Below are 16582 nucleotides of genomic sequence, written 5' to 3' on the forward strand. Positions count from 1 at the left end.
AATGACACGGGGAAAAAATCTGTCCCCGTCACCGCCCCGTCACCGGCCCACCATCCTCTGCACCGCCCCGTCACCGCCGATCCCTTCACCGCCCCGTCACCGTCACCGCCATCCCTTTCACCGCCCCGCCACTGCCATCCCATTCACCGCCCCGTCACCGTCCCCGCTGCATCCATATAAGCCTTTTTCCTTTCACTCCCTCCTTCCAATTTGAGCCGGGAACACTAGCGATCGCACGGTCCCCGCGGCCACTACCTGCCTGCCCGGTCGATCCTGGTGTTTGGCCGGCTCTCTCCCTTCTCCTCACCTTGGTTTGTGGGTTTTCTTTTTCGGCAACCTGCGCGCTTTCCCAGGGAGCCGCACACGCGCGGCTGCTCAGTGTTCGATCTTCTGCTCTGCTGCAACTTCCTGTTTCCGGTTGCGTCAGAGCAGAAGATCGAGGCTGAGCAGCGGCGGGTGTGCGCGGCTCTCTGGTAGCGTGCGGGTCGCCGAGGAGGAGGATCTGCGGACTGGGGTGAGGAGAGGGGAGAGAGCTGGCTGGACACTGGAATCGATTGGGCGGGCAGGTGTGAGCTGCGGGGACCGCGCGATCCTTTATGCCTCACTGCGGGGGACAAGACCATTCACCGCCCCGCGGGCGGTGAATGGCCTTGTCCCCGTCGCCGCAGCGACTGCTAGTTTTCTTCCCCGTTTTCGGCGGGTGACCCGCGGCTAAAATGCGGTGGCCGCGGGTAAACCGCCACCGTGTCATTCTCTAATACACATTTCAAATTTGACATATTGTAATCACAAAACAGAAACTAAAATTATTTTTCCTACCTTTTATTGTCTGGTCATTTTTCAAATGGTTGTCTTCTGATCAAGCTCTCCTTCTTTCTTCTTTCTCCTTGCTAGCCATCCATCTTCCATCTCTGTCCTCCCCTTCTGTTTCCCTTTCCTCCCCCAGAGGTCTGGCATCTTTCCTTTTGTTCATCTCCATCCCCCCGCAGCTGCAGCAATGGACCTCACCATCCACAGATCTACCATCTCTCCTTTTCTCAACTACCCTTTCATCCAGCATCTCTCTTCTGTGTCCCTGTCCCTATTCTCCTCTCCAGTACTGTCCCCCTTGTGTCCCTGTTCCTATGCTCCCTCCATGCCCGGCATCTTATCTCTCCCCATATCCAGCTTCTTCTTTCTCTCTTCCTTACCTCCTGTATCCCCTTCCCCAGGTACAGGCTTTCTCCCACTATCTCTCCTGCAATCCTTCACCCTGCCCACCTACTTTAGAGCAGTATCTGTCCCTCTTGTACCCTTCCCCTTGTGGTCTTGCATTTCTCTCTCCCTCTTCCTATTAGTCCAGCACCTCTCCTCTGCTTTCCTCCCCCTCTTTTTGGATTGGTCTCTCTCTTCCCTTCACTTCACCCCAGGTCTGGCATCTCCCCTCCCCTCTTTTACTCCTTCCTCCTCCTCCCTCTGCACAGGCCTGCCTCCCTGTCGTGAAGGCCATCTCCCCGCCGCAAAGACCTGCTCCCCCTGCAAAGGCCTGCCTCCCCTGCCATCCCCCGCTGCAAAGGTTTGCTCCCCCCGCATGGCTGCATCTTCCCCCAGCTTCCCCGCTCTTACCTTAAGGCTAATGCAGCAGCCTGCAGGATCGCAGATGCTATAGCGATCCCTGCAGTTGCCCATCATCCTCAGCGGCACGTTCTCTCTGCCGCGATCCTGCCCCTGATAGCAGAGCAAGAGCAGGAGCAGGACCGAAGCAGAAAGAACGTCCCGCTGAGGACGACAGGCAGCCAGAAAAATTGGCTGGCGGACAGGAAACAGAGGGTAGGAGTAAAGAGGCACTACTCTGACTGGATAGGGGTCACAAGTGGTGTTCCGCAAGGGTCAGTGCTGGGACCACTGCTGTTCAATATATTTATTAATGATCTAGAAATGGGGACAAAGTGCGAAGTTATCAAGTTCGCGGATGACACAAAACTCTCCAGCAGGGTCAGAACTGTTGAGGAATGCAAAGAATTGCAGAGCGACCTGAACAAACTGAGTGAGTGGGCAAAAAAATGGCAGATGAGCTTCAATGTGGAGAAATGTAAGGTCTTGCACATAGGGAAAGGGAACTCCATGTACAGCTATGCGATGGGAGGGAGGGCACTCGGGGAAGGCAAACAAGAAAAAGATCTGGGGGTATTGGTGGATAACACAATGAAGCCGGCGGCGCAATGTGCAGCGGCCTCATAAAAAGCGAACAGAATGTTGGGCATTATCAAAAAAGGTATCACTACCAGAACAAAAGAAGTTATCCTGCCACTGTATCGAGCAATGGTGCGCCCACATCTGGAATACTGCGTCCAATACTGGTCACCATACCTCAGGAAGGACATGGCAATACTCGAGAGGGTCCAGAGGAGGGCAACGAGGATGATAAAGGGTATGGAGAACCTTTCATATGCCGAACGGTTAGACAGGCTGGGGCTCTTTACCCTGGAGAAGCGGAGACTGAGAGGGGACATGATAGAGACTTATAAAATCATGAAAGGCATAGAGAAGGTGGAGAGGGACAGATTCTTTAGACTAGCAGGGACAACTAAAACAAGAGGTCATTCAGAAAAACTGAGAGGAGACAGATTCATAACGAATGCAAGGAAGTTCTTCTTCACTCAGAGGGTGGTGGACACCTGGAACGTGCTTCCCGGAGAGGTGATAAGACAGAGTACAATTCTGGGGTTCAAAAAGGGACTGGATGACTTCCTGGAAGCGAAGGGGATTACAGGGTACAGATAGTTACCTTACAGGACATTGAGCGAATAGGGTATGGATATTTTAGGTTAGGTAGGGAACACTTCCAGGTCATGGACCTGGGGGGCCGCCGCGGGAGCGGACTGCCGGGCACGATGGACCCCTGGTCTGACCCAGCAGAGGCAATGCTTATGTTCTTATGCTATAGCACCTGCGATCCTGCAGGCTGCCATATTAGTCACTCTTGCAGGACTCATCAGGAACAGCCCTCACTATCACAGCAGAGGCACAGCCAAACAATCTCCGCGGCAGAACAGGATCAGCAAGAAAGCTCCCGCCACTCCACGGGGCTACCGCTGGCTCCCATCACAGTCTATCAAGTCCTAGGAAGCACACACACTCTCAAAGTTCTGCCACCTCCAAAAGCAGGCTCCTGAAGCTCTGTCCACGCCGCTCCCCCAACAATCACCAAGGAAGGAGTCTCCAGCAGAGGCAATACTCTCGTCTGCTGTCCATGCACTCACAGCGGGCACCACCCCCAATACTCCAACTAGCTCTCTGCCTCTGCTCTCCTCTCGGCCGCGTCGGAACATGTGGGATTGCAACAGAAACACTACAAGTAGAAGCTCTCCCTCCAGCCAGCCAGCCGTGGTGAGTTTAGAGTCAGTAATTAATGGGGCAGCGCTAAATTTCTCCGTAGAGTCCCAGTTAACTCTCACACTAGTCAGCCAATGAATCAGGAGGCTGATTTTTTAAAAAATTGAATCGATTCGAATTGATTCATCTGATTCAAATCGGTGAATCGATTTGAATTGTGAATCGGGCAGCACTACCAGGAACACACTGTCATGGGAAATAGGGAAGTGATTTTTAATACCACCCAAGCCTTGCAAATGACCCAAAGTTACCTGACAAGGCAACCAATTAGTAATTTGAAAGTATAATAACCAATCAGACTGAGTATGTATCCACCAATCAGTCACCATGTAATATTCTATAAAAGATCAAGACTAATGTATCTAAGGTAGAGTGCATGTCATTATCAGACAAGCTAGCCTCTGACTGGCCTCTCCACTCAGCACACTGCTGTGTAATCATTTTTGATGCCTAATCAAGTAAGCTAACTTGAATTTATTAATTAAACATTTATTTGATAAATTCAAGTCAGCTTGAAAACATACCCTTTTCCTCTCAATATGCACAGAGGTTTATAAAGAGAAGTGATGACGATGAGATTCAAATCTAGAAAACTAGGTTTTATAATCGTCAGGCTATATTTGTTTAGTGCAATCACACAATTACAATGTAAAGTGGGTGAAGCTATCACACAATCACTGATCACATATTACATTTATTTTAAATGTTTCTAACATTTTATAGTATTAACTTTTTGCTGTTGCCAGTTTTGTTGGCTTTAATATATTCTGTATTGCTTTTCTTATTATGTTTTTATTTTCCTATTAATTATTTTCCTTAATTGATCCCTTTTTCTTCCACTCCACCTCCTGTTGACAGCCTTTTCCCTGTAAAAGGACCAATTTGTCTAAGGTAGAGAAACTCAATTTCTATATCTTGATTGCCATGTCTGCATGTAGTTGACTTGCAGAATCTCTGCTTATCATTTGTGTCTTACATAACCCTCATATTTAAATAGTTGCCTTGACAAAATTCATTTGCATTTCAGATGCAGTAAGATGTGCCCAGCATCTTAAAATCTAATTTGAATAACGGTCAGGGGAACTATTTTCAGTTTTACCAAAATAAATTATACTGTGTAAACTTGTGTTTATTCTAAATTATTCATAATGCCATCTAATGTAATTTTATTTTAAATAGGCTCTTCATTTATAGAATGAATTCCATTTTATTTTCACTGTTGGTGAAGTAGTAACAGATTTTTTCCTTTTCATATTAGGCTTGAATTTGAAAGACAACAACGAGAAGAACTGGAAAAACTGGAAAATAAAAGGTAAGGTATTTGAAATTTGGGCATAAAAAATATAAGAAAATATTTTTGAGCAAAAGATAATACAGCTGGTCTTGCTGTGTTCTACTTTGCTCTCTCTTCTATCTTCCCCCACTCACTGTAGTTTCCTACTGCAGATATCATTTCTCCCCCTATATTTTATTTATTTATTCAGTTTTCTATACCATTCTCCCAGGAGAGCTCAGAATGGTTTACATGAGTTTATTCAGGTGCTCAAGCATTTTTCCCAGAGCAGGGGTAATAGTGCATTGGTGCTTCAGTTTGACTTAAGCAGTGCCTTTGATTTAGTAGACCATACCAAATTATTAGCTTGTTTGGATGCTTTCGGTCTATAGGGCAATGTTCTCCTGTGGTTTTAAAGGGTTCTTGGAATCCAGACTCTTATCAGGTTAAGTTTAATAATCAGTTTTCCTTTAATTGGAAAAACCCGAGTGGTGTACCTCAGGATTCCCTACTTTCTCCCACATTATTCGATGTATATCTCTCTTCCTTGGGTTATAGCTTGAGTAATCTGTGTATAGAACTGTTCAGCTATGCTGCCGATATTACAATTGTTATACCTTGTGGCACAGTTCTATCCCATATTTCTCATAAAATTGAGTCCGTGTTGAAATTGATGAACTCTTGGATGCAGGATTTTAAACTTAAGCTCAACCCTGATAAGATGAAGTTTTTTGTTGTGTCACCGCTTAAGATCATTCACGAGCCATCGATCAGTATAAATTCAACATTATATACAATTCAACCAACAATTAAAATATTGGGAGTCGTTCTGGACCAGCATCTGACTATGAAAAACAGATAGATGTCGTGGTACATAAGGGCTATTATACGTTATAGAAACTGCATACCATTAGACCCTATTTTGAGTTTTCTGCTTTTAAACTTCTAGTATAATCCTTATTATTGAGTCTTTTGGATTATTGTAACATTGTATATTTAACAGTCCCTAAGAAAGACTTACATTGATTCAGAACACAGCGGTTAGAATGATCTATGGTCTTAAAAAGTATGGCCATGTAACTCCATTTTATTGTGAGTTGCATTAGCTTCCAATGGAGGCTCGTGTTCTGTTTAAGCTGGGTTGTTTCTGCTATAAGGTTATGTATGGTTCCGCTCCGTTTTACATGGCTAATAAATTTTCTTTAGCATCATATAAATATAGTAAATATAGTAGAAGATCTCATGCTCTGTTTACTTTCTCATCAGTACAAGGCAGTAAAAGCAAGAAATTTCTTGACCATACTCTAGCATTCCAAGCGGCTTCCCACGATAGAGAATTTCGATTGTTATTGCTTAGAGCTTGTTCCTATAAACATTTTGGAACCCAATTGAAAACTCATCTTTTTTCAAAATACTTGGTCAAATAATTTTCCTGCCTTCATCAAGTTGTTTTTAGTTTATAATCTTTTGTAAACCGCGTAGAACTTATGGTTACGCGGTCAAGAAGTACGATGTTATGTTATGTCCCGGTGGGCTCACAATCTATCTAATGTACCTGGTGCAATGAGGGGATTAACCCTCTCTTCTACAAAGATGCGCAGCAACAGCCCCGAAGCCCTTATAAATCTCTATGAGCTTCGGGGCCATTACCACACGGCTTTGTAGAAGACAGGAGTAAGTGACTTGCTCAGGGTCACAAGGAGCAGCGTGTGTTTGAACCCACAACCCCAGGGTGCTGAGGCTATAGCTTTAACCACTGCACCACATTCTCCCCACATATAGTCTGGCTTTCCTTTCACTGAAGCATGAATAGGACATGAAGTCACAATACTTTGGATGGCTGAATGGTTACAGCTCTATTTTACATCAATTCTTTTAATTTTCAATACCTCAATCTCAACCAGAGTTAATGCACCAAGGGGTCCTTTTTACTAAGGCGCATGCTAACGATTAGCACGTGCTAAATTGGCTATCACGCCTTAGTATAAGAGAGGGCAAATGATCTGGCTACCGTCTTGATATGGAACTTCTGAACTGCAGGGAGCAAAAATTTCCTGACATCCTTTTTAGCCTTAAAATTTACAATGATGTTTTCATGGGTAAAAGAAATTCCCATTTGCCCATGAGATCTAAGGTTTACCTGAGCATTCTACCCCTTCCCAATTATCATTACTTTAACAAAATAATAAGACTTAACCTTGGCTGTGAAAGCATCTGGTAAGCAAACCTTTTACCCTAATATAAATATGGGTCTTGCTTGCTTCAGCTTTTTCACAGCTGTTATAAGAAAATACGGGCAAACTGTTTTTCTGTATTGAGAGCAATAAGAATAGCAAAAGATGGTCAGTCACACACATCTGGATGAATTCCCATTTTTTTAAATCACTGGGCTGATACTTCTTATCCCTAACATTGTGGCCATGTTTTTGCATTCAAAACTTCTTTGAGAGTAAACTTTGGATTCTTTTCTAGCGATGGAATATCAGGTAGGGGGGGGGGTCTGTATTGGGGAGAGTGATTGGGTCATGGGAGTCCTGGATTTGGGGAGGTAGGGTCTAGATCGACACCGTAGGCCTTTTAAGCTCCAGCTTCAGAGCTTCTGGCTACAGCTTAGAGGCTTGATGTTCCTGGATCAATGGAATAAGGCTGCTTGCAAGGTGACTTAGAAGCAGTTATTTATCATGATTCAGCAAACTGAATAGAAAAGTTTTAAACCCTGATTTGAAGTTGTCTAAAGAAGTTTGTTCACGGAGTTGTGGTAGTTGATTCCAGTGTGTTGGATCTTGGACCGAAAAAATTGCCTGTCTGATGTGTTTATGAACAATTTCCTGAAATGACCGTATCATTAAAAGATTGAGGAGGATGCTAGGGTTCTTTAAGTTGTGTAGGGGGTCAATAATTGGGAAAGATAGAGCATGTCTCTGTATAGGTGAGTTTTATATTTTAGCAGCTGGGTTTTATAGAAGAGCAGTAGAGTAGTAGTAGCCAGTGGGCTACCTTCAATAAGGGAGATATGTGATCAAAGTTTCATGTACCTGAAATCAATTTTATAACAGTTTTATAGCAATCTTTGCATGTTGATTGACCCTCATGTAATGCACACATTTACACCTGTTGCATAAGTGTGTGTACTCACGTATACACAGTGCAACTTCACACCAACCCCATTCATAAATCTAAGTATGGTGTAAACATATCTTGTCATTATGCAGATTTAACTACACAATTTTACAAGAATAATTTTTTTACCTATAAAACACATGTTATATGCAGGAAGTTTTGGAGTGGTTGTTTTTTTAATAAAATGACCCCCATTTTGAGCAATTTTCAAGTAGCCTATTTTTGGATTATACTGTAGAGAATGTATGAAAATTACCCGTCCTAATTTGTTCTGTTAAGTTGTAAAAAAAAAGAAAAGTATGTTGCAACAATGAAAATGTATAGTTAATGTGAAGGATTAATATATGTAATTTTTTATTCTTAGGAGACTGATAAAAGAAATGGAAGAAAAACAAAGATGTGAAAAAGCAGAATTGGAAAAAAAGCAACAAGAGGTAGAATTTCAACGCAAAGAAACTGAAATAGTACAGCTGCAAATCAGAAAACAAGAAGAAAGTCTAAAGCGGCGAAGTTTGGATATTGAAAGCAGGCTAAAAGATTTGCTAGTTGAAAAAGAGAAGTTTGAGGAAGAGCGGCTTAGAGAGCAGCAGGAAATTGAAATACAAAAAAAAAAGCAAGAAGAAGAATGCTTTATTCGTGTTCAAGAAGAACTGGACAAGCTGCATGAACTTCACAATACAGAGAAAGCCAAGAAAATGGAAATAATTAGAGATCTGGAAAAACTTAAAAGGGAGAAAGAGGAGCAATATATGAAGATAGAGTCTGAAAAGAAGAGACTTGAAGGACAAGAAAAAGAACAAAAAACACTTGTGGGGCGCCTTGAAGAACAGCTTCGAGAGAAACAGGAGATGATACAGCTAGTCAAGAGAGGTGATGTCCAGTGGGTCAAGGAGGAAAAAAGAATCCTTGAAGGTATCCGAGAAGATCTTTTAGAAGCTAAGGAAGCCAGATGTGAGGGTGAAGAAGATCCTGAAGAGGTTGAAAAGGTAATTCAAAACTACATGAATTTTAAAAGGACGCAGCTAGAGCAATTGTCTAGTTTGATAGAGGATTCGGTTCAACAAAGAAAAATTGTTGAAAGGGAAATAAATGAGGATACTGAAACACTTGATAACTTAAGGCTTGCACATAAAGAGCATCTGAATCTTTTGAGTGGAGATGAAGAAAGTGCTATAGATGCTACACAGATAGTTGAAGAATCTGACCAAATAAAACAAGCAGAATATAGGTTACAATATAAAATGCGACAGCTTCAGTATATGAAAGAGAATCACTTGCCAGCTTTGCTGGAAGAGAAACAAAGAACTGCTGACATTTTTGATAGGGGTTTACTAGGCTTGGACAATACACTTTTTCAAATAGAGAAAGAAATAGAGGAAAAAGAAGAACATCTTGCACAGTACCGAGATAATACAAATCAATTGCAGCAGCTTCAAGAAACATTTGAATTCACAACTAACATTGCACGACAAGAAGAAAAAGTTCGTAAAAAAGAAAAAGAAATTCTTGAATCTAGAGAAAAACAGCAGAGAGAAGCCTTAGAACAAGCTGTTTCTAAACTGGAGAGAAGACATTCTGCTCTTCAGCGCCATTCCATCATAGACCTTGAAATTAAAGAGCAAAAAAGAAAAATTGCAAATTTGAATAGTGGTAAAGAACAGGAAGGACTACAGGCCAGTTTAGAGGCTGAGCAGAAGATGTTAGAGCAAGAAAGAGAACGGTGAGTTTTATGTTAAAAGTCAGTTTTATCAAAGCAGTTAAAGGGTAACTCTTGTAAAAATTTAAATGTGTGTAGACTCCATGTAGATGAAAGTACATGCTTACCTGAGCAATAAATTGCCAACCCAATCAGTTGTCCATTAATCCTACCTTGAATGAAATGCAGCTACTTTTTGGAGTCTGTATCACAATACTTAGCTACCTTTTTACACTGCATTGGAAACAAACGTTAACCAGGTAATATAGACGTTCTATGGTTGAAGAATTTGGTCTGATGATTGTAAGCAGGGCCGCCATCAGGGCAGTACTACCAGTCCTGCATTCAGGGGGGCCCGGAGCTGACAGGGGGCCCGGGCCAGTAGTGTACCTAGGGGGGGGAGGTGCGCCCCGGGTGCACGCCCCAAGGGGGTGCACAGGAGAGAGAGCTGAACGGGGACGATGGGGGACCTGCGGGGTTAAATATAACTCGAGCCGCGAGGCTCGTCTTCTACTCCGAATGCCCTGCCGCTCACACAGCCGATCGGAAGTCTTTCCCGACGTCAGCGCTGACATCGGAGGGAGGGCTTAAGCAAAGCCCGCCCTCCGACGTCAGCGCTGAACTCGGGGAAGACTTCTGGTCGGCTATGTGTGCGCAGCGGGACAGGCAGGAAATAGAAGACAAGCCTACGCAGCTCGAGCTACATTTTGCTGAGAAAGTTGCTAAGATGGGCTGGGAGGCAAACGGGGAACACAAAAGGGGGAGGGAGTGCGTTTTGGACACAAGGCATGAACTTGGGAGAGAGGAAGGGAGGGAAAGAGATGCTGAGGTGGGGGAGGGAATGAGTTTTTGGACACAGAAGGCATGGACTTGGGAGAGAGGAAGGGAGGGAAATAGATGCTGAGGTGGGGAAGGGAATGGGTTTTTGGACACAGAAGGCATGGACTTGGGAGAGAGGAAGGGAGGGAAAGAGATGCTGAGGTGGGAGAAGGAATGTGTTTTTGGACACAGAAGGCAAGGACTTGGGAGAGAGGAAGGGAGGGAAAGAGATGGTTGTGTACACGGGGAATAGAAGAAAGGAGAATTTTTGGTCATAGGGAGGGAGGGAGGTACAGACAGTGGCATACCAAGGTGGGGGTGGGGGCGGTCTGCCCCGGGTTTACGCCCCAAGGGGGTGCACAGCTGGCCACCCTCCAGTGTTCTCCCTAGGCTGGCAAACTGCGTCTCTTTAGCCACTTGAGTGCCACCGCCGCCATTGGGAACAGATAGCGGCAGTGGCAGCCTATTCCCCAGTGGCGGTGGCAGCATTTTTCCAATGGTGGTGGCATAGGGGAGGGCAAGGAGAAAGAAAGAAAGGGGGAGGACAGGGAGCCAGAAAAAAAAGAAAAAAAGAAAGGGGGCTGGGTGAAACAAAGAAAAATGGGGCACGGAGAGAGAGAGAAAGACAGACATACAGAATGAAAGGGGGTATGGAGAGAGAGAAAAAGAAAGAAGGGGGCAGGGTGAAACAAAGAAAAAGTTTGGGGAGGGAATGAGATCTGGAGGAGAGGAAGCATACAGGAGGCTGAAAGAAGAGAAGAAATATTGGATGCACAGTCAGAAGAATAAAGTGCAACCAAAGACTGATGAAATTACCAAAGGTAGGAAAATTATTTTATTTTCAATTTAGTGATCAAAATGTGTCCGTTTTGAGAATTTATATATGCTGTCTATATTTTGCACTATGGCCCCCTTTTACTAAACCGCAATAGTGTTTTTTAGCACAGGGAGCCTATGAGCTTCAAGAGCAGCGTGGGGCATTCAGCACAGGTCCCTGCGCTAAAAACCGCTATCGCAGTTTAGTAAAAAGGGAGGGGGAATATTTGTCTATTTTTGTATAGTTGTTACTGAGGTGACATTGCATAAAGTCATCTGTCTTGACCTCTTTGAAAACCCGCGGAATATAAATGATAATTAACATTTCTCTGCGTATAGCGTGCTTTGTGTTTTTAAAATTTTATTGTTGGTAGATCATTTTGACTTGGCCACAAAGGTAAGGGGGAGGGAGGGGAGCTGCTGAAAGAGTCTACCTTGACGTGGTTGCAGGCTTACAAATCTTTTGGTCAAAGAGTGCGGCGACAGAGAAAAGTATGTGTGTATTCGGCCCATGGAAGAAGGGGGGGGGGAAGGGGTGCGTGGGGGGCCCAATAGGATTGCTCAGTAAGGGGCCCAGAAATTTCTGATGGCGGCCCTGGACTGTTTTTTTCTATGAGGACAAGCAGGGCATCATATCTCACATGTGTGGTAACGTCCCCGATTGAGCCTTTGTGCAGATGCTCCCTAGCATTTTGTAATTTTCAGAAGCCTGTGGCAGGCCCCCACTGCTCATGTACGAGTGCCTTTTCCCCTCTCTGAGTCATGGAGATGTATAGACGCATCTTTTATTGTTGAAGTGAGTGTCTTTCACTGAAGGAGATTTTTTATAACTTCTTGGTTTTAGTTGTAAGTAGCATGGGATGTTCTTTTGTTTCTTCAGTTTTGTTCCCTCTCCCATTTTTCTTTACTTTTGGCACTCTTCCGTTTCTTTATTTTTTTTGTGCCTCATGGTTCCTTTAGGATTAAGCTTCGAGCCAGGTCATACTGGAACAGACTGCAGGTCTATCAAGCACAGTATCCTCTTTCCAACAGTGGTCAACCCCCAGGTCACAAGTACCTGTCAAGATCTCAAAGAGTAAAACATATTTTAGGCTGCTTATCCTAGGAATAAGCAATGGATTTCCCCATATCCATCTTAATAATAGCTTATGGACTTCTCTTTTAGGAAGTTATCCAAACCTTTTTTAAACCCTGCTAAGCTAACTGCTTTCATCACATTCTCTGGCAGCGAATTCCAGAGTTTAATTATACATTAAGTGAAGAAATATTTTTTCCTGTTTTAAATCTACTACTTAATAGCTTCATTATATTATAGTCCTAGTCCTAGTTTTGTGGAGAGAGTAAACAAATGACTCGCATCTGCCCACTCCACTCTACTCAGTATTTTATAGACCTCTATCATATCTTCCCATCTCTTCTCCAGATCTTAAAAAAAAAAAAAATAATAATAATAAATTTATTTGAACCATTTGATTTTGCTCTGATTATTTTTCCCATGATGTCCCAAAATCTTGCAAATGGGTTTAAACAGTACACAGACTGTTAGGGCCATGTCTGTGACTTATCCACATGAGTGTGCCTAACATATCTGTGGCCTTATCATAAATCCTGTAATTGCTTTCTTTGTCCTCATCTGCAGAAGTGAACCCCAAAAAAGTGGAGAGGCTGTGCATGAGGCACTTTGGCATATGGAAGTCTGGTCCATCAGTATCAAAAGTATCAGTCTTCATGGTTTCTATAGCAGCACCAGACACTGGAGATGCATCAACATTGAGGAGGTCTCCCCCTGTCTCGATGTCTGGCAATAGTAGTGCTGACCAGGTCAAGAATCCTCATACCTGGCACCTTCTGCCGGAACCCCCCCGCCAACATCACGCAGCAGGAGAGATGCCCAAACATCGCGGGCATGTTCCCCCCCCCCCCCGAACCTCCCTACCTTAAATCGTTGGCTGGCCGAAGGCATCCTTCCTGCCTCCAGCTGGTTGACCTGCCATCTCGTGAATGGTGGGCCTGCCCCTTCCCAGTGCATCATGGGATGCACCAGGGAGGGGCCTTAGGCCCTGATTGGCCCAGGTGCTTAAGGCCCCTCCTGTAGGAGGGGCCTTAGGTACCTGAGCCAAGTGGAATCTTAGGCCCCATTCGCTGTACATTCTGGGATGCACTGGGAGTGGCCTAAGGTTTCGATTGGCCAGATCCCTTAGATCCCTTATGCTACCCCTATGGGGGTGGGGGTTTTTGCAGGAGGGACTGGGCATCCCTCCTGCTGGCAATGTATGGGGTGGGGGGTTCCAGCAGGAGGGCCTGGGCATACCTCCTGCCAGCAATGGATGGGGGGACGAGCAGTTGCAGCCGCTAAACTTATTGTGGCAGGGAGATCCCTTGCTGTGATAAGCTCAGCGGTCATGCCTGCTTACAATTGTATGCATCTATCACTGGCCTAGGGAGGCACGTATGGCTGCCTAGGCCCACCTAAAGCTACATCCAGGACAAGGCACGCCCACGCCTAGCCTTAGGCGAGCTTAGGCAGGTTTACACGACTCTCTAGACTCCCGGAGGTGCCTGCTACAGGAGGTTTTTTTTTTTTTAAAAAACAACAACCCAAAAACGTGTGCCCCAATTGGCTGGTTAGGCAGCAGTTGACCACCTACAATCGGGACTCCATTTATAGAATTTGGACCTTATTATTTACCATCACCATGTAGAAAGTACTCATCTCCCTACAGTCTCTTGCTGTTTGCTTCATGAGAGTTTGCTGTTGATGAGCCACCTCCCCATCCCCTCCATCAAACCTCGGACTGTCATGGGACCTCTAAGTCATTCTCACCTAGCTAATGAAAGATCCTTTTGAGCTACTTGATTCATGTCATCTAAAGTGTTGTTTCTCAACTTGATCCTAGAGTATTCCCTTGCCAGTTCAAGACTTCTTCAGTGAAGTCTGCTTACCGCCCTCTTACCCTCTTACCACCACAGGAAAGGAAGAGAAGGATCAGCGGCATGCAATCTGGCCCACAAGTCTTGCCCCGACATCAATTCCGATGTTGGAGAGAAGGTCCAGGTCAGCCAATCGCTGGCCCGGACCTTATCTCCGACGTCAGAATTGATGTCAGGGGAAAGCTTGTGGGCCCGATTGCACGCCGCTGGCCCTTCTTGGAGTTGCGGCAGCAGGAGTCAGCCACTATGCCGTGTCGGCAGTTGCATTGGGTGTGCGAGTTGAGTGTGCTGCGGTCCAGGAAGGCAGGATCCTCAAAATCCTCAGCGGCTTTTTGGACTTCTGTCGAAGGATCTTCGGTCTCCTGAGACGTTGGCAGTGCTTCAGTTCCTGCGGTGTAGCCTTAAGGATCGTGATAGCCCGTTCCTGTGGCAAGTTCAGAGGAGGGTGTTCAGTAGTGTGTGTGTGTGTAGCTTGGTGCAGGTGTGCTAGTGGTACTGGTGGGACACGGCCTAGGAGGTGAGCCTCTCTTTATTTGGGGTAGTGGGATGTTGGTAGGTTGAGGTTTACCAGGGTTTGGTGAAGGGTTTTTTGTGCTCCTTATGGTGCCTGCTAAAAAGTCTAGTTCTAGGGGAGGGAGGGGACGTTTTTCAGTGGTGGCAGTGCCTGTTGGCGGACCAGGGAGGAGGAATCGGCACAGCAGGGAGGAAGGCAGGCAGGCTTCGGTGCAAGAGGGAGGAAGGCAGGCAGGCTTCGGTGCAGGAGGGAGGAAGGACAAAGGCTGGGAAGCAGTGAGGGGGAGGGGGCAAGAACTTGACATAGGAAGGAAAGAGGGAGGGAATAGAAAGAGACAATTGTTGGGCCTGAGGAAATAAGGAAGGAAAGAAAGTTCTTTCTTTCTTTTTCTATCTAGTGTCACCAGACAACAAAGGTAAGATTTCAATTTAGTGATCAAAATCTGTCTTCTGCAGTATATTTGTCTATTTTTCTAGGGGGCTGGGTTCAGAGGCACAATTTGGTTCAGAATATTTTTTTCTTGGTTTTTCCTCCTCTAAATCTAGGGTGCGTCTTTTGGTCAGGTGCGTCTTATGGAGCGAAAAATACAATACTCGATTATAAACCTAGATTTTTGGGTCAAAAAAGGCCCAAAAGGGTCTCGCTTTATATTTGAGTCTTACTTCTATTACTACTTATCATTTCTATAGCACCTTTACATATTTAATGTACAGCACTGCATACGTCTAAGAGACGATCCCTACTCAATAAAGCTTGCAATCTAATTAAAACAGGACAAATAGTAAGGGAATTTCTCAAGAGGGAATGATAAAACAGACATGGACCTAACACAGGCACCTCACTAGGCCTTCCTTAAGCCCTACTGGTCCAGTAGGAAGCCAGGGTAAGAGCGATCCTCCTTTGCTCCTGCCCCATGCAGTCTCACTACTCAAAATGGCTTATGCGAGTTCCCATAGTAACCTTGTGAGACTTGTGAGTTTGGATTATATTCGAGTCAACCTTTTTTCTCACCTTTTTGGTGGGGGAAAAGGTTACCTTGGTTTATACTTGGATGGGTTTATATACGGTACCCAACCTGGAAAATATTTTTGGTTGGCAGTCACTTAAGCTCATTTCATTGTGTTGTAGGTCCTAATATCTTACACTGTTACATCATAACAGAATAGTTCTTTGCACGCATCGTAAGTTCCTTGGACTATAAGCGAGCCTTGGCTTTCTATGTGGAGCGGATTAAAGTCCACAGACAGTCCCCCCAGATTTTTGTTTGTTTTGACTCAAACAGGGTGAGGGCAGGCATCGGTAAACACAACTGTATCCAGTTGGCTAGCAGAATGCATCTCTTTCACTTATGGCCAGGCTGTGCTGACTCTTGAGGGTGATGTCATGCCTCACAATGTCAGAGCCATAGCTGTGTCTGTAGCTCACTTGCAGTACACCTCCACTGAAAAGGTCTCAAAATGGCAGCCAGATTGGTCAGATAAGATCATGTGGTCCATTTTGGTATATTTGTTGTTGGAAAAGGTTAACTAATTTGTCTTGTTTAATGTGTATGTTTTTATTGTAACCCACTGTGAATTACATGATTGAGTGAGTTATAAATATGATAAATAGAGTTCTACAGAATTTTAGAATCCAGCTTCAACCTCCTAGGCCCATTCTTTCGTGTTCTAGGCTGCAACTTCATAGCTGGAATTGTTCTTATTTTTATTGGTTCATTGGAAGTCCATGTTGGACATTGTTTGTTTTTTGTGAGCTTGGTAGCTACACTTTCCAAATGTGAGAAATTGTCTTGCTTGTCTTTAGAGAACGTGAAGTTATTCAGCTGTAGCAGGTGTTCTCTGAGAATAGCAGGACCAGTATTCTCACAAATGCTCCCACCTCCCTTAGAAGTTAAATTATTTTTGTTTTTTTATCCAATTGCAGGTCTCAGGTTAGGCAGGCGGCAAGACACTCATGTATGATGGAGGCTTGCCAAAGGCTTCTATAAATTACAGAACCCTGGGCATCATCTGCACCGGGGCTTTGTCGGTGACATCAT

General features: G+C 44.6%; 1 protein-coding gene across 7 annotated transcripts in view; it reads left to right on the forward strand.

Moving 5' to 3' along the window:
* The window catches only part of KIF16B (kinesin family member 16B), a 309438-nt gene that overhangs the window by 154286 nt on the left and 138570 nt on the right, over nucleotides 1-16582 (forward strand). For 4 of the 7 annotated variants that reach the window (XM_033936633.1, XM_033936636.1, XM_033936639.1 and 1 more), the window contains 3 exons: nucleotides 4234-4266; nucleotides 4634-4687; nucleotides 8133-9488. In XM_033936633.1, coding sequence (XP_033792524.1) covers nucleotides 4234-4266; nucleotides 4634-4687; nucleotides 8133-9488 — 1443 coding nt within the window. The remainder of the gene's footprint in view (nucleotides 1-4233; nucleotides 4267-4633; nucleotides 4688-8132; nucleotides 9489-16582) is intronic. The other 3 variants (XM_033936634.1, XM_033936637.1, XM_033936640.1) reach the window with 1 other exon arrangement.

The sequence above is a fragment of the Geotrypetes seraphini genome, chromosome 3 (assembly GCF_902459505.1).
Source record: "Geotrypetes seraphini chromosome 3, aGeoSer1.1, whole genome shotgun sequence".
In the NCBI taxonomy this organism is placed as follows: domain Eukaryota; kingdom Metazoa; phylum Chordata; class Amphibia; order Gymnophiona; family Dermophiidae; genus Geotrypetes; species Geotrypetes seraphini.